Raw genomic sequence first — 18,744 nt, 5'->3', positions numbered from 1 at the left:
CCTCTTTCTGCTCTGTTCACTCATTCATTCTCTCTGGAGGAATTTCTGTCTGCTTGGAAGTTAACAAACATCACTGCCACTAACATTGCAGAAAGAGATCATCTTAACTACAGGCCTTATAGCTTGCTTCCAATTATCAGCAAGGTCATGGAATCTATCATTGCAGTTGACATAAAATCCTTCATTTTCTCCAACAGCCTGAGTTCAGATCATCAGCTTGGTTTGGACATGGACATTCTACCTTAGACATGCTGCTTCTATTCTCCCAACAATGGATGGAAGTCCTCAATCTCAGACATTAATTCAAGGCCGTCTCTCTAGACACATCCCAAGCATTTGATACAGTCTGTCACTATACCTTTCTCCAAACTACATGTGTATGGCATCCAAAACTACCTTCTTTCATGGATCACTGATTTCCCCACTCCTGTATAAGGTATGTAGCTCTTAACAGCATTCTCTAATCTCCTCACCCTGTCAAGGCTGGAGCATCCCAAGGCAGTGTCTTGGCCTCAATCTTGTTCCTAATCTTCATCAATGATCTTTCTAATTCCCTTGAAAATCTTGTATTGTCTATCTCTTTGCTGATGATTTCACCCTCTGCCGTATCATTTCTCATTCTTCAGACAGGCAGGCTGCAGCTTCTTCCCTCTCTGCAGACCTTGATAGAATCAGGTGCTGGTTCATCACTTGGAATATGTCTTTCAACCTTGACAAATCCTACACTCGCACTGCCTCTCCAAAAGAACCATCTGGAAAACCCTGCCATTGACTTTATTAACAATACTCATGATAAAGTGCAGTCACTCAAACGTTTGGGCCTCACATTCAGTCATTATTTTCTTCTGCAAACCACTTATCTAAGTTGGCCTCCAAAGCCAGCCACCAACTGGGTACTCTTGTCGTGCAAGGTTCGTTGGACAGTCTGAACTTTTGACAACCTACAATGCCTTCATTCGCAGCTTGATGGAATGCTGCTCTCCACTTTGGGCTGGTGCCCCTGCTCCACATCTTGCCCTTCTTGATGCCGTACAAAGCAAGGCTCTCAAAATCAAAAATCATATGAAGAAGCTGAGTGTCTCGGTCTGTTTCATTCACGTTGCGGACAGGTTGGTGACCTCTGTATTCTACTGCCTTCTTTCTGGTCTTGCAACCTCTTCTCTCTCTTGGCTCTGTCCCTCCCAGGTTTCTGCAGGTGCACACAGTCTGCTAGTAACCTTCTTGTTAAACTCCTAAAATCCAGGCTCACTCCTCACCTCCACTCATTTGTTCCTCTTTCTCATGCCTGTGGAACCAACTTCCCGAGTCTGTTCAGTCCCATTCCTTCCATCCAGAGCTTCAAGACAGCTGGTTCACCACTATTCCCATCCATACTCATGTCTTCTACCGCAAATTACCCCATTCCAAAACACTCCCTTTTCCACATTATTTTCATTTTTTCCTCTTTCCCTCACACATTTTCGTTTGTGAGTTGTCAGTTGGTTTGTTCCTTTTCTGTTTCATCCACATCTTCTTCTTACTGTGTTTATGTGCAGCTGGTTCGCCCCCATGTGTCCTTCATTCCCCCCAACCCTCCCCTTGATCAAACGGAAGACCAAGAAAGAGCCCGAAGAAGTAAAGAGCAAAGATGGAGTCATCAGGAGGAACTTTGATAGGATTCAGGTTTCAGCCGCTACTCCACTATCCTCAATTCCATCCAGGCGCAGCCAAGTGAACATTACAGAAAACTTTCTGCAAGAATTCACTTGTCCTTTAAGAGATAGATAACGAAAGAGAGAATAGAGTAAAAGAGATGAAAGAGAGAAGAAGGAACCCAAAGAAGTAAAGAGCAAAGATGGAGTCATCAGGAGGAACCTGGATAGGATTCGGTCACTCTCACTTACATCACTCTCACTTACATTCTGCTGTTGGTTTTTCCCCCTTTCCATTTTGTTCCCTTCCATTCTGCTTTAGCTCTTCCACAAGCCTCGATCATAATTACAAAAACAAAAGAACCACTCATGTTGCCTATTTATCTACTCCATATTTACAATTAACATATCGCCTCCACAAACATTACAAAATCTAAATAATAAACAATTTGTTATATAATCACATCAAAACTTTTCCAGCATTAGCAATGCATTGAAGATCATGCAACACATAACAGTCATATGTAAAGAATCTTACAAAAAAATCTATGAATTATTTGTATATATTTATGTCTCAACCTTATACAATTGAAAACAGCTTGACCGATTAACACTAACTTTTGCCTATGTGCTTGGGGTATACAGGGTCAGGTGATGGGCACTAAATAAATCCCCCGCCCCCTGAGAGTGGGGAGATGACATAATTTTCGTCTGCACATGTGGAACAGTGTAATCAGTTTAACCACTGAGCCCCACCGAAGGGAGTGGCCATTGACACAATATTTAACTCCCAGAGGGAGCACGTATTACTACTTTGTGAAATACCACGAGCGAGTGGATTTTTGGTATTATCAGAGCATTAATTTTTAAAAGTGATTTCTAAATTTTAATTTAAACCCCAAAAATTCATTTTATCATGGGGTATGTTATGTATGCCTTCTCTTCGACAAAACATTAATGGTTCTACAATCGATAATCATTGGTTCTGCAATCGTACTCACACAGGAAGAAACGATAGAGATGTAATATACATACATTGTACTCACACAAAACGTACATGAGACTTTTTGCGAGTGTGATCACCAAATTAAAAAATATATACATTGTGGGATAAGTGAACAAGTTCCCAACACCCTAATTGGGTCAGAGGTTGGCCAACAGGTACAGAGTATGACCAAACTTCCACCAAAAATCTGCAATTAAATTCCACAGATCCATTGGTTGACCAAGTCATTCCACATTCATGTCAATCTGGCAACTTCAGAGAAATGACAGGATTGTCAAAAGTTTCATGGCAAAAATCAAGAATAACTCTTGTAATATGGGGATTTCATCATGCTGCATCAATCAAAATGCTCAGATTATCGTCATTATTCAACAAACTTTTTATTTGGAGGTTGGTGGCAGGATTTGAACTCCAGCCACCGTTAAACACTTCATCCCGCAAAACATACGAAAAGCAAAAAGAAATCTGAAAACCCACTCTGTGAGAGTACCTCCTATGCAGCTGCCCTTTGCTGGACAGCTCAACGGATGACAGGATTGGGGCAAGACCTTCGGGACCCCCAATCTTTGATGATTGGAGGAAAACCATGGGGTAACCTTCCCGGGTAAGATTGCGGGAGAGTGTGTCTGAGTGGTGCTGAGGTGTCGTCCACCAGTCGGCGGTCTCCTTGGGTTAACCTGAGGTGGGCCCTTCGGGTGGATGCCTGGAATGTCCTATCCCGTAGAGAGGATGATCACCTGTCTCTGTTATCATCTGATCTCAAGCGTTTAGACATCGGTATTGCAGCACTCTCTGAGGTTCAGAGACCAGATAGTGACGAGATCATGGTGGGTGGTAACACCTACTATTGATCCGGTCGCTCTGATGGTTACCATGCCCAAGGAGTTGCTGTAGCTGTGACCAATAAGTTGACTCCAATGACAATTGAAGTAACACCGGTGAACGAGCGTATTATGAGACTAAGGATTCGTCACTCCTTGGGTGTCATTTCCCTGGTCTCTGTATATGCTTCGACTGAGGCGAGTTATCTCACCGTGAAGGACGCATTCAACTCCACGCTCGAGTCTGTGGTTGATCAGTGCCCCAGGAGAGATACACTTCTAGTCTTGGGGGATTTCAATGCATCGACTGGAACTGATCGGGATGGTTATGAGACATGTGTTGGTCCCCATGGGTCTGGAACTTTGAACCAGAATAGCACTAAGTTCCTTGACTTTGCAAGAAGTCATGGACTTATGGTGGCTGGTTCATGGTTTCAGCACCCACAGGCTCATCACTGGACTTGGTGTTCCAACGCTGGCGGTGTGGCAAAGGAGATTGACCATGTGCCCCTTAATGTTTGCTGGAGGATGATCCAGAACTGCAGGGTCCACTGGAGTGCTCAGTTCCTTAAAACTGACCACAGACTTGTAGCAACTCTGATGTTGCAGATTAAATCCAGGAGAATGGTACCATCCCAGCCTAGGATGGATGTTGGCAAGCTCAATGATGAGGATAGCTGAGGAGTTTGCGAACAGGCTGAGTGGAGATTTGGGGGGGTCTGGGCGCTTTGGGGGGATCCTGAAGGGATGTGGAGTGCCTTCAAGACCACTGTCCCTGATGTTGCCGGTGGATGTCTTGGAACTCACCAGAGGGCGAAGAAGAATTTTTTTCTCTCAAGGGAGACTGGCAGAGCTGAGCTGAATGAGTCACAGGGCCAGGCTGAATGGCAGAGCTGAGATTTTCAGGAGCTGAGGCGTAAAACTGTACGTGCACCAAGGGTGGACAAGGAGCCCTATGTGCGAGGAATCTGTGAGGGGGTATATCATCACCTGTGGTCAAGTGATTCTCATCCTGCTTACAGGGGAATTCGCACATTGCGTTCCTCCAAGACCGTCCCTCGGTGTACTGCAGTTAGAGCAGAGGGTGGTGCGCTCTTGACAGAGGAGTCCAAAGTGAAGGCCCGCTGGGCCAGTTACTTTGAGCGGTTGTACCAGGCTGATCCACCAGCTGTCGAGTTGGACGTCAAGGGTGTTACAATACCGATTGCTGACCCTCCAATCAACAGTGGTCCACCTTGGTTTGTGGAAACAGGCTGCGGTGAACCGGTTGAAATGGGTAAAGCTCCTGAGATCTGTGGCATCCTTGCTGAACTTTTCAAGGCTGGTGGAAATGCTGTACTCATGTCATTGCATGCAGTTCTGTGCTCTGCCTGGAACACAGGCATCATCCCAACTGACTGGAAGAGGGGCCTTGTTGTTCCTCTCTGAAAAGGGAAGGGTGATTGCCAAGACAACAACTACCAAGGGGTAACGCTGCTCTCAGTGCTGGGCAAGGTCTTTGCTCGGATAATTATTGATGGGGTTCGTCACCATCTGCTTGAGCACCAGCATCCAGAGCAGTCACAATTTATACCAAAGGTCAATGATGGACCGTATCCTTGCTCTTCGGGTCCTCACCAAACGCAGACGAGAGCTTCGGCAGAGGCTGCTTGCAGCCTATGTTGATCTCTGTAAAGTGTTTGATTCTGTGAATCGGGATGCCCTCTGGAGGATTATTGGTCTTCGTCGGATGCCACCAAAACTGATCAATCTGATGTCTGAACTATACTCTGATACTGAGAGTGCTGTGAGATGTGGTGATAACATCTCTGACTTATTTCCAGTTGTTACTGGAGTTCGTCAGGGATGTGTACTGGCCCCCACACTTTTCAGTACTTGTATGAACTGGATTCTGGAGAGGATGTCAGAGAGATCAAGCTGCGGTGCATCATTTGTGAATGTCAAAATCTCTAAGCTTGATTTTGCAGTCATCTTTGCGGAGACCCGATATCCTTTTGGGGGCCCTTGAGGTGCTGAACGAGGAGTCGGAGCTGCTGGGATTCCGGGTTTCCTGGGTCAAAATTACGATTCAGGCTTTCAGTGACATCTTGGATGCTGCTCTCCTGTCTGTACCTGTTTGTGGCGAGGATGTTGAGGTCACGGAGAGATTCACTTACCTTGGCATTGATATTCATGTCTGCTGGCTGAGAGCCAGAGGTCAACAGACATCTGGGCCAGGCCTGGGGAGTCATGGATTCACTGGATCATGGGGTGTGGTGCTGTCGGTACCTGTGCGGGAGGATGAAAGTCTGAGTCTTCAGGTCCTTTGTGCTTCCAGTCTTGCTCTATGGATGTGAGATTGGACTCTGACCAGGGATCTGAGACGGAGACAATTCCTTTGGTACCAGGTGTCTTGGGAGAATCCTTGGTTATCGCTGGTCGGACTTTGTGTCCAGTGAGCAGTTGCTGACAGAGACTCAAATGAGATTTGTTACTTGCAGCATCCGCGAGCATCAGCTGCGGCTGTATGGACATGTGGCTGCTTGTTTTCCTGACGCTGATCCTGCTTACCAGATTCTCTCAATGAGGGAGCCTCGTGAGTGGAGGAGGCCAATGGGCCGACCACATGCCTCGTGGTTGCAGCAGGTTGATCAGCATCTCAAGGAAATGGTGATGGGCCAGGCATCTGCCTGGGAGATGGCCAGACGGAGGCCCCTTGAGTACCAGCAGAGTGCACAGCGACGCGCTGCTCCCATACCTGACCTGAATTCAACAAACACGGTAATAAGTCATGTTGAAACATGGAAATGCATCAGTCTGAACTACAACGGCACTCAGTGGAGCACATACCTCTGCCAGGCTGAGCAGTTTACATTTTCTATCCCACTGATAGGCCGGATCTGGATCTTCACAAAAATCGAATCAATTTGTCCTTGTCACACACCCTACTTGTCCACCAAGTTTCGTCCAAATACGTCCTCACCTTTTGAGATATCCTGCTCACAGAGAAACAATCCTATGACGGTGTAGGTAATTAAGTGTTCCTTCAGTGAACATGGGCCAATAAAGACTTCATGCTGAGATAGAGCAACCTTTCATTACAATGTCCAAATATGCACTGAACACTTTTTCGGCAAGATTATCTTGCTATGATGCAACATATGGCGCTATTACTGCTTACTAACATGTCGAGAAAAGAAAACCAATTTCATTTTGGTGGCCACCATGGAGATTTTACTGACTTCACCAATGCAAACTTCTATTAACTATAAAAGACAAACAAACTATGAAATACAATCAGGGGGTATTATGATCTATTTTATCGCAAGTTAATTTTAGACCCAATATAGTTATAATGGTAATTTTTGGGATACAGTATTCTCAAAAAAATGTTTGGGGGGGGGGTTTATTCCTTGTAACTGCGCATTTAGTCGAGCGAGTCACAATATGTTGGATTCCTTCAAGAATGAGTGACTCGTGAGTGTCACATTGTAAATTTTCAAATTTACAGCCATTTTACATATGGCCAGTCTTATTTTCAACTTTTGTTTGATTTTTGGTGAAAATTTTAAATGTCGAATGACAAATTTTCGTTTGTAAACTGGGCATAGATAATTAAACTATTAAGCATAAAATCATCAAGAGACTGAAAGGCACACAAATTCAAAGTACCAGTGGCATCAAAGAGTTAAATGCAATCAAACAAGCAAAACAATATGAATTCTATCGGTATTATCAAACTCAGTGGTAATTCACACAAAATAGCAGGACAATTCTGCATAAATAATAACCATGTTATTGAACCACTCACTATCAGGGATTTAAATATGGCTTAAATTTGTGTACAACGTTTTAATGGAGTACTACTGTCCCTTAGCAGAAAATGCGTGCATGTACTTTGTCTTCTTTCATGCAAATACTGTAATTCCATGCAACAAGTATTTAATATTATGTCATCATCATCAAACGTCACGAGTGCTTGGAATATCGAAGGGCGAAGGGTTGGTGGGTTGTGCACAATATTCTGTACAGAACGTTGGTTCCTACGAAGCAGTTTATTTGGCAAGTATAAGGTTACAAATCCTAGATGGGTCGCACTCTGACGCAGGATACTCAACTGAGTGTGCAGGAATGTGGAATTTAGACAGGGTGCCAGCAATAGCTCATCTAGTCTTCGCGAAGGACACCATGGGATCTTTAAAGTCCATCAACTAATTCTCATAGACAGAAAGCCAGTTTAATGTCCAACCAAAGGACTGCACACACATTGATGAATCGCCCTCCAAGTAAAATACCAGGATGAAAGTTCGTAGTTGGGTCAGGATTCAAATCCAGGCTAGACAACTCAGAGGTGGATGTGCATAACTCTGGGCTATCCTGCCAACCTAAGAGCAAATACAAAATTGCTTTCTCATCATGGAGGACTAACTATGCCGAGGAGAACCATACATAGGGAAACCACATGGCTCACAAGCATGTGTCCATCATTAGGTGACAAAAAACATCATAAGACCAAACTCAAACCTGTTTCCTTTTTCAAAGTCCTGATGGCATCTTGTAAAAGTCTATATCTGGTGTGTGCTGTTTCCCCTCCATCACCATAAATGGAATCACAGCTGACTTTGAATCACAGCTGAATCACAAAATGTCTCTTTGAACATAATCTTGTCACATTTGTACCTGCTATTCTCCAATCAACTTGGCTTAAGTCAATAAATGAATTCAAAGTTGATCTAAAAAAAGAATAATAATGATGCACTTGTTGAACGTATGAAGTAAATGCTTACCTTTATGGATCACAAGAGACATACTTGTTTATCTCACCATGGAACTTTGCATATGCTGCTATTTTTCTCTGCTTGCCAGGCATTCTGCCTGTGGGACATACGGCCTCTTTCTTTCCTTGCTCATCGACTTCCTCATCTCATGCAGTTCGGGTAAAACTCTCAACAGAATCCTCTCAGTAGAGGCCAAAGTGCTCCAAGACAGCGTTTTTGGCAGTACTGTCCTCGTATACATTAATGACCTTTCCGATGGTCTGTAAAATTCTCTTTTCCTCTTCACAGATAACTTCACATTATACCATGTAATTTCACATCCCACTGACAAACTAGCTAAGGCGGATTCATTCCCTGTTGACCTGGAAAGGATCAAATACTTGTCTAACCCCTGTAAAAAAAAAAAAAAGTCTGTCAATCAGGAAAATTTTGCATTCACCCTGTCTCTCCAGAAAGGTCATAAAATAAACCCACTTCACTATTTCCACAATCAATTCTCTCGACCTTCGTGGCCTCACCGTCAGCTGAAACCTCTCCTTGACAGAACCATCTTCACAAAGTTCACCTCCAAATGCAGCTGCAGACTGGCATCCTCCATTGTGCCAAATCCTTCCTTGGTAAATATTATTTTCTCAAAGCCTTGAAGACCTTTGCCCATAACTCAATGGAGTAATGCTGTCTCCTCAAGGCTGGTGTTTGCGCTTCACACCTGTCCTTTTTTTGTACGTGTACTTTGTGAAATCTAAAGCTCGCAAAACATCATTGGCATCTCCCACAAAGAAGTAGACGCATCAGGCCAATTGCTCTTTCAAACCAGAGGGGGTTTTTGGCCTGTCCATTTGCACCTGCCTCTCTTCCTGTCTTGTTCCCTCTGATATTTCATCCTTCTGTCACTCACCTGTCTTCACAGGTCACACATGTTCTTCCAGCAACCCCCTCATTGAGAAATTCCCAAAAATCCAAGCTTATTGCTCACCTGCTCACCTCCACTCCTTTGTTCCTCTCTTTTCCCACCTGTAGAACCTCCTTCTTCAGTCAGTGCAATTGTACCCTTCCCTCAAGGGCTTAAAGTTGGCAGTATATTACGATCTCAGGTCATCCTCCTTCTCTACCTGTTATCTTTTCTATTCGTATTAAACGTCAGCATATATTTTCAGGTTGCCATGTTTCCTTTCCTCTTCTCTCTCCTCATATTTATTCAATCCCTTGTTGATCCATGGATCAGTGCATTGCCATCCACCCTCTGCCTGCTTTTCCATGAGCCGAGGGTTTGTGCATAAAATTAATCATGAAGATACACCCACCACAATAACAATTTTGATACACCAACCACGGAAAGATAAATCATTTATTCTTGTGCCCATGATTATAGTTTGTGTTTTAGTTGAGGTGATGAAAATATTAAACCACAACACACAGCCTTAAAATTGCTAATTTCAGGTAATCGTCAGAAAACGTCGATGCCCACTCATATCAACAAAACATGACAGCAGGGAGGAAACAACGCAATTTGAGTATACTTTAAGAACAATGAAATGAAATATGAGTACAATGACACAGTCTCCTTTATATTAAAAGATTTGTCAAAAGTATGACCTTGCTTAACATTAAACCAAAAGCAATATTCATACTATTGCAATGAAGTGTTTAAGAAATTGCAGGAGAAACGAGAAGGGCACTCAGTAGAGAGCATTCTTCTGCCACGTAATGCCTGATCCACGAGAACATATCGGGCCCAATACATTTTTGAACGAGAAGGGCACTCGGTCGAATGCATACCTCCACCACATTATTAATGCCTGATCCACGAGAACATATCGGGCCCATCCATTTTTGAGATATCATGTGATACAGTACTGTATCGTTTTTGGCCCCATCTCTCAATGGTGAAGAATCACTTTAAAAATTCTCGTGGTCGGATCCAGATCCAGATCTTCACGAAAATCTAATCAGTTCGTCCTTGTCACACACCGAATCTGTCCCCAAAATTTCATCCGGATCCTTCCACAAATTTTTGAGATATCCTGCACACAAACAAACAGACAGAAAGGGGTGAAAACATAACCTCCTTTAACTTCGGTGGCAGAGGTAAATATCATGCCATATAATCGTTTTTGGCCCAATATCTCAATGGTGAAGAATCACTTTCGAAATTAAATAATTATCGTATCCAGATCCGGATTTGGATCTTCACCAAAATCGAATCAATTCGTCCTTGCGACACACCCAACCTGTCAACCAAGTTTCGTCCGAATCCGCCCACAACTTTTTGATATATCATGCTATATATCATTTTTGGCCCTATCTCTCAATGGTGAAGAATCACTTTAAATATTCCAGTGGTCAGATCCGGATCTTCACAAAAACCTAATCAGTTCATCCGTATCAAACATCCAACCTGCCCACCAAATTTCATCCGGATCCATCCACAACTTTTTGAGATATCCTGCACACAGACAGACAAACAAACAGACAGACAGAGAGGGGTGAAAAAAATAACCTCCTTCACCTTCAGTGGCAGAGGTAATTAGGGAGTTCATAGAACATCTAACCCAACACAGTCTTGAGAAAAACGATATGGGAAGAGTGTTTTCAACTCTTGCTTTGCGTTTCCGAGCACGATCTATGTTAACTTTGTTCATGAACTTCGACTAACAGGCATGATGGCAACAATATGAAGCCGATGGGTTAAACAGAACATTTCAGAGCTGAATCTGCAGCAAAGTCCACCCTCAGAGCAGGCGGCAAATTTGATTGGTCAAGATGGCCTAATATTTTGGCCAAATACTGCTAAACTGAAGGCTTTTGGAAGTGCAAACAAGGTGATTTGTATTCTACGGTGTTCGCTTATATAATTCAATGAAATAAAAAAAAATATTAAGGGTTGTAGGAAAAAAAAAAAAAAAACATTTATTCGGAAGTTTACCACTGTTGATGCACCCACTTTTACACCACCTTATTTAACATGTTACATTAGTTATTCATGGGCTGACAGGATAGCCGAGTGCACCTCTAAGCTCTATCCTGGGTTTGAATCGACACAGCTACAAACTGTCATCCCAGTGTTTCACAGGCAGGGTGATTCATCAATGTGTGCCGTCCCTTAGATGAACAATAAATGAGCGTCCCATCCGCCAGCATTCGTTGGTGGATGTTAAATATCCAATGGTGTCCTTCACGAAGAGTTGGTGAACGATAATGCCTCAACCAAATTCCTGCTCTAACCAGCAAAGGGCATTGCATCAGTGGCACAGCCCCGCCCTCAGAAAATGATGCCACCCCGCAACCTTGAGCTGCACACAAACCAAGAAGTCATTCGTGCCTGGTTGTATCCTTTATGATGTCCATGAAAAGTTATTTTTCAACTTTGTTTCACTTTCAGACTGACAGACATATTGAAGCAATTGCTCGACGGTGAGTGCGCATGTTCATAGAGTATATGGGGGGGGGGGGGTGGAGGGGGATGGCGTTCCAGACGGTCCTTTCAGAGAGACATCGTGAGAGTGTGAGATTTGTCAGGATTGAAAGACATGCTCCATGTGTTGGACCAGATTGTGATTTTATCCAGATCTGCAGAGGGGGGGAAGAAGCTGCTGCTTGCTGGTCTGATGGATGACAGATGGTACGGCAGAGGGTGGAGTCATCAGCAAAGAGATAAAGAGGATTTTCCAGGGAGTCGGAGAGATCGTTGATGAAAACCAGAAAAAGAACAGGGCCCAGAACGCTGCCTTGAGGAACTCCAGCCTGGACAGGAAGAGGGGATGAAAGAACTCCCTCTTCTGTTGCAGTCAACTTGTGGCCATTAATGAAGTCTGCGAGCCATGAGTAGAGATTGCCTTTTTTTTTTTTTGTTGTATACCTTGGTCGAGGCTCGTATGAGAGCTAACACACAACTCACAGCAAGGAGGCATGAGACAAGAGGGGCGGGAGTGGAAGGGACAAAACAGTGGGGAACAGACACATTAGGTGAACTGTGGAAGGGAGAGGGATGGGGATGGGACGGGGAACATGGCGAAGAGAAGATGGACATTTCAGGAACTTTCAGGAAGGAAAGCAGGAGAAATGAAGGAAGAGGGCTTGGGTGGATTATCGGGGGTAGAAAAGATCGAGGATTTGGATGGGGGAAGATAAGAGGTGGTGGTGAACAGCTGTTTTGAAAGCCTGGAGGGAAGAATGGGAAAGAATAGAGTGAGGAAGTTTATTCCAAAGGCGGGAAAAAAGAGGAATGAAAGAGTGAAGATGAGCAGTGATTCGTGATTTTGGTAGTTTTACCAGAAGGGGGTTGTTGGCGGACCTTGAGCGCCCTGTGGAAATGTGGTGGGGACAAATCGCAGAGAGAGCAGGGGGGGCAAGGCTGGAGAGGAGTCGGTAGAAGACAGAAAGACCACCAACCAACCTGCGGTGATTGAGTGAGAGGCCCAAAGACTCAGCTTCATTGCGGGAGATGCCGATGATCTTAAATGCCCTGGTTTCGACAGCGTGATGCCGAGAAAGGTGGGAGGCAGGAGCACCAGCCCAGAGAGGAGAGCAGTACTCCATCAGGCTACGGACAAAGGCTTTGTAAGTGGTCAGGAGCTCAAGAGGGCCGAGGAAAGACTTAGCACGACGGAGGATTCCCAGTCGGCGACTGGCTTTTGAGGCGAGGTTGGAAATGTGACTTTCCCAGGAAAGGTCATGGCAGATAGTGAGACCTAGAAGCTTGAAAGAAAAGACTTCTTCCAGAGGATTGTTGAGAAAGTGGATGGGGGGGTTTTGTAAACGGTCCTTTCAAAGAGACATAGTGAGAGTGTGAGATTTGTCTGGATTGAAAGACATGTTCCACGTGTTGGACCAGTTTGTGATTTTATCCAGATCTGCAGTGAGTGAAGAAGCTGCTGCTTGCCGGTCTGAGGGATGACAGATGGTACGGCAGAGGGTGGAGTCGTCGGCAAAGAGAAATAGAGGATTTTCCAGAGAGTCCGAGAGATCATTGATGAAAACCAGAAAAAGAACAGGGCCCAGAACGCTACCTTGAGGAACTCCAGCCTGCACAGGAAGAGGGGATGAAAGAACTCCATTTAGGGCCACACGTTGACTGCGACAGGAGAGGAAGTCTGCGAGCCATGATTGGAGATGGCCTTGAATACCATGGGAAGAGAGTTTGGTGAGTAGGGCAGGGTGCCAGACTGTGTCAAAAGCACGTGATATGTCCAGGGATACGGCTCGGATTTCCTGTCTGGCATTGAGGACCTCCATCCATTGATGGGAGAGCAGAAGCAGCATATCCAGGGTAGAGTGACCTGGTCTGAAACCAAATTGATGATTGGAAATCAAGCCATTGGAGAAGAGGAAGGATTTCATATCTGAGGCGATGATGGATTCCATCACCTTGCTGATGATTGGGAGAAGGCTGATTGGTCTGTAGTTATAGGGATCTGTTTTTGCACCTTTTTATGCAGGGCAGTGATGTTAGTAGATTTCCAAGCAGATGGCAGATGACCTTGGGCAAATGAGAGGGTGAATAGAACAGAGAGAGGGTGAGCAAGAGCAGAAGAGCAGGCTTTGAGGACACGTGGGCTGATGCCGTCTGGACCGGTTGCAGAATCTGACTCGAGGTTTGAAAGCAAGCTCTCCACCTTGTCAGGAGAAAAATACCATAGCATAGCTATACCATAGCTAGAGTACCATAGCTAGAGAGTTTGGTGAGCAGAGCGGGGTGCCAGACCGAATCGAAAGCACATGATATGTTTAGGGATGTGGCTCTCTCATATCTGGTATTGAGTAGCTCCATCCATTGCTGGGAAAGCAGAAGTAGCATGTCCAGGGTAGAGTGACCTGGTCTGAATCCAAATTGATGATCGGAAATCAAGCCATTGCAGATGAGGAAAGATTTAATGTCTGAAGCAATGATGGATTCCATTACCTTGCTGATGATTGGGAGAAGGCTGATTGGTCTGTAGTTGCACAGATATATTTTTGCACATTTTTTGTGCAGAGCAGTAATGTTTGCTGATTTCCAAGCAGATGGCAGATGACCTTGAGCAAATGAGAGGGTGAATAGAACAGAGAGAGGGTCAGCAAGAGCAGCAGAGCAAGATTTTAGGACACGTGGGATGATGCCCTCTTGACCGGTTGCAGAATCTGAGTTGAGGTTTAACAGCAAGCTCTCCATCTTATCATGAGAAAATAGAGTCCAGGAACAGCTGGGTGCGACTGGGTAAGGTGGGTACAGAAAGTGATGTGTTTGGGACACAGAATTTAGCAAACATGGAGTTTCTGCATTCAGCTTTTCCATGTGCAGTGTCAGCTGTGTGGCCATTTGAGGTAAGGGAGGGGATGGAGGGGGAACATACACCAGAAACAGATTTGATTGGACACCTCCAGGATTTGGAGGAGGGAGAGAGGTTTGAGAGTTCAGACTTGAGATTAGAAAGATGTTGTTTTCTGGCTCTCCTGAGGGTGGACACACACTTGTTCCAAGCTTTGTGGAACGAAATGAGAGTGCCTCCAGTAGGATTGCCTTCCATGAGGTGAAGGCAAGTTGTTTTCGACAACTGCCCTGCCACACATTTCGGTGTACCATGGGCGGGAGGAAGGGTAGGACAACTGAAGACGAGATGGGATAAATCTGTACATGAGAGAGAGCAAGTTTCTTTGAAAGAATTCCCAGGATGAGTTGTCGGAAAGAAGAGAAATGGGAGACCAGTCTAGAAGTTTGATGGCTGCTTGAAGTCACTGCCAGTCAGCCTGAGTGAAATGCCAGACTCTCCGGAGCTGAAGTGGTTCTCCAATAACCGCCAGAGAGATGACCACTTTAACAAGCATATGGTCAGATGAACCGATTGAAACAGAAGAACAGCAGACATTTTCTGGGAAATTGGTCAAAATCAAACATTTCATTGAGTAGTTGCATTGCTCACGTTCTTTCTTTCACTCTCCTTTGCGCTTTGCCGAGTCATTTCTCATCACACCATTCGTCTTCGTTATTCATTCTTTTCTGCAACTTCCGTCTCCGTCTTTTCGCTCTCTTCCTTATTTCTTTGCCTTCTGCCCTTGCACACCTTCAATTTCACGTTCCCACATCCGATAGCACCGTCGCTGGAGACACATTAAATACACACCGCGAGTGATGTCACTGCTCCATGGGGAAACACCGGTGCCACATCTGTGCGAGGAGCAGGAAGGGAGCGAGTGCAGAGGGTTTCAGTTTCAGTCAGGACGTGAGAGCCAGAGTCAAGTGTAAGGTGTTCATGGGGTCCGCACTGAGACCCTGCACATGCGACAAGAAGTAGTGCCAAACTGGGCCGCATGAAAAGCAACGTCAATAATTGACGAATCTCAATTTTTTTTTATTTTAATGGGCGCTTGCGTGAAGTCGAGTTTACACAAGTGGACCTTATGTAACCCAAGCACTGCCTGTAGACTGATAGACAACCAGACAGAGTGAACCAATTGCTTAATTCTGATTTGTGTTAGACATGCAAGTTAATAAAGAAAAACAGGCTTCGTAGACAAGCTAATAATATGCCACCAAATAAATGCAATAATGAGTACAACTTAGCATTTATCTTTCTCCTAAATATATTCGGCAGGAAGCCTGAGATACCCACCAGAACAGATGTTAAAAGGGTCACTTTTGGCAGCAGTATGCAGTGTGGTACGTGACAAAGGAATGTCCTGCAGAATTGTTGCGTCAGAGTAGCAGCATGTACTTTTCTTGATGCTGGCCTGATTGTACAGAAAGTAAGTTCCTTAAAAAGATCAGTTATATTTTAACAACGAGGTAATAAAAGAAGACAACTGTATTGTTAACTCACATAAAAGCAGTGATTTAAGTATTACACCAAAGTATATGAAATTTATCTATTAATGCACAAGCAAAAGGGGAATAAGAGGAGGGATTGGCACAACTTCCTTGAAAATAACTTCCTACTTCTCAATCGTTTATTTTTATTTTCAAAATTACAGATAGGTGGAGACAGATGTCAAGAATTCCAACATTTCTGCTTATGTAATAAATAGATGGCAGTTATCATGTTCAGAGAACATCGAGATGCTGTTTACGGTGTAAGCATGTGTTCATTTGCTATTAATGGTGTTCACTTTGAAGCGAACATACAGCATGTTCACTTTGAAGTGTGTTGAGGATATCTTGTAAACACAGGTGGCGATGACGCGCTTTCACAGCAAGGCCAACGTGCAGAATCCCACTCAGTGATTCTGACACATAATCGTCGACTGGGTGTTGGTACCCAGTAGAAAGCAGGTTTCGCACGTCATGGTCATCAACATTGGCCCAAGGAGGGGATCCTGAACACAGAGATTTCAAGCAGTTAAATCCATAGGTTTGCTCCTGAGAGGATATGGGACAACAAGCAATTTAAAAAACATTATTGTGCTTCAAAAACTTGAATTGTTTACTGTAGAGTGTAGAGTGACGATCTTTGCTTCTGACTAGCCATTGCCTACTGTATACCACAAAGGAAATCAACTGTTTTTCTGGATTTTTTTTCACTGTCACTAACCCTGAACCCTAGCAGCCATTTTACCAGCCGCTATTCAAACCTCCACAAACATGAGGAGCCGGATTTTTCTCCAAGGAGCCCAGGGTGGGGGAGCCGAAAGTCCAAGGAGCTCAGGGTTCAAAGGGTTAAGTTTGAATTGCTAATGTGAATGAAAATCGGAAGAGACTCCCACTACTTAATGTCCTCACTTAATTCAACTTTCGTGTGGGGTCGGCTGAGGGGGAGGTTTCGCACTATAACTTTGGAAAATACTTGTTAGGGAGGATTTAAATTAGGCCTGACATTCGAATGGAAATGATTTTGGTTGCGCTGGAGTGTTGCTCACTCGGCTGGGTCTCTTCTGGACTGGTCGGTGGAGGCTCTCTGAAGCCTAGGCGAGAGTTGTAACAGTCTGGATTTACAGTTGTAACAGTCTGGACTATGTATGGTGTCAAAGTTTGGCTAAGTCTCTATGTCGAAATTCAATGTTCTGTCCAATCCATTGGGAACTGCTTGGGAACTTCAGTTTGCGTTTCTTTAAGAACAGCAAGATACACGTTCGTCCAAAATGGTCTCAATGGATGTATAGCTGCCCAAAAACCGTTGCCAGGGAGAGGCAAAGTCTGCAAATCTTACAGTTCATGAAGAAAAGATAACATCCATACATTCAGCTAAGTCATTTGCAAGATCTCCACTGCAATATCATCTATCACATAGAGAGAACACCCTCAGTTTAACATCCCTTTTGAAGAGTTAGGTCTTTCTTCCTTGACCATATATTGTCAATGTTACCAGAGTTATGGACCATCCCCAGAATCTTGAATACAGCTTCTGCTGAAACATGGAGTTGGACTGCAATCCACTGCATGCAGTAACCTCCACCAACTAACATTTGTATTTCTATGCTGTTGTCATATATTTCCTTCGCACAAGTGAGAGTAAATTGATATTGTTGCGGTTCTGCAAAACCACAACTTCTCCGAGGCAATGGCACCCAACATATGGCAATCCTAAGAGGTTATCTCATTAGTATTCATTTAGATAGCCCTTTGCACGACTCGTGGGTACATAGGACAAGATACATTGCGCAGGGCTTTTAGTTAGGTCTTCAATCCTATATTCTTTCATTTCTTTCACTTAATTTACTTCCCCATATTTCATACACAAACCCGCCATGCATGCATGCAGTTTAGTAACGCTACCAGGAGCGTCGGGAAGACACGGCGTAGCGATTGCCTCATTTGCATACACGTGTAAATTCCTGTTCAAACATCGTGCCATTAACCAACCGATGCCTCAACTCAGACCCTCACCATGCTCACCACAACGCTACAACGCTCTCCATAATTACGACAGAAGCCTCCTAAAAATATCCACAACAACTTACGCCTGACCTCTTCACCACAAACACAACTGCTTCCAACCACTTCAACCTCATCACCACAATTTCCTCAACCACTCCCAAATGATTCAACGCCTTCACCGCAGACACCACAGCGCTTCCCTCACCTCACTATAACCGCCACCAGCCCCCTCGACGATCACCACAATTTCTGTGGGTGTCAGAGGAATGAAGGACATGCGACCTGGGGTGTTTTGGTAGAATAATGATACTGAGGAGGTATTCATTATCAAAGAAAACCTCCTCAATAGTACTGATCCCCCCCACCCCCCCCCCCGATTTTTTTTTATGTCGTTAACAAACTTTAGTTCATCACGGGTAATGAAAGTCGTGGTAAAGTTTCATCGAAATTGTGTGTGTGGTTTTGGACAAGAAAGCAAATGCATATTTTGGGGGGCAACCCCTCTGTACAGCTCCTCGACATGAAATATTTTTTAATGTCATGAACATTCTTTGTTTGGTATGTCAAGGGTGTTGAAGGTGGTGGTCAAGTTTCATCGGAATTGTGTGTGTAGTTTCTGAGGAAAAAGCAAATACCTATTTTGGGGGGCAACCACCCCCCCATAGACCCCATCAGACCCTGATTTTTTTAATGGCGTGAACAGACTTTGGGACATCATGGAGGATGAAGGTTATGGGTGATG

The 18,744-nt window shown here is 44.3% G+C and overlaps 1 protein-coding gene across 6 annotated transcripts in view; it reads right to left on the bottom strand.

Annotated features, from left to right (window-relative positions):
• TEX14 (testis expressed 14, intercellular bridge forming factor) overlaps positions 1-18,744 on the bottom strand; it is a 188,561-nt gene that overhangs the window by 65,301 nt on the left and 104,516 nt on the right. For 4 of the 6 annotated variants that reach the window (XM_085876591.1, XM_085876593.1, XM_085876592.1 and 1 more), the window contains 2 exons: positions 16,314-16,504; positions 15,805-15,922 (listed from right to left, as the gene is read on the bottom strand). The exons of the other annotated variants lie outside the window; for them this stretch is intronic. In XM_085876591.1, the coding sequence (XP_085732717.1) occupies positions 15,805-15,922; positions 16,314-16,504 (309 nt within the window). The remainder of the gene's footprint in view (positions 1-15,804; positions 15,923-16,313; positions 16,505-18,744) is intronic. 6 annotated transcript variants of the gene reach the window in all.

The sequence above is a fragment of the Eptatretus burgeri genome, chromosome 4, assembly GCF_056783735.1.
Source record: "Eptatretus burgeri isolate ZD-2024b chromosome 4, Ebu_testis_v1, whole genome shotgun sequence".
Lineage (NCBI taxonomy): Eukaryota > Metazoa > Chordata > Myxini > Myxiniformes > Myxinidae > Eptatretus > Eptatretus burgeri.
Note: the sequence above shows the minus strand (reverse complement) of the source record. Positions and strands in the feature narration are given on the sequence as shown.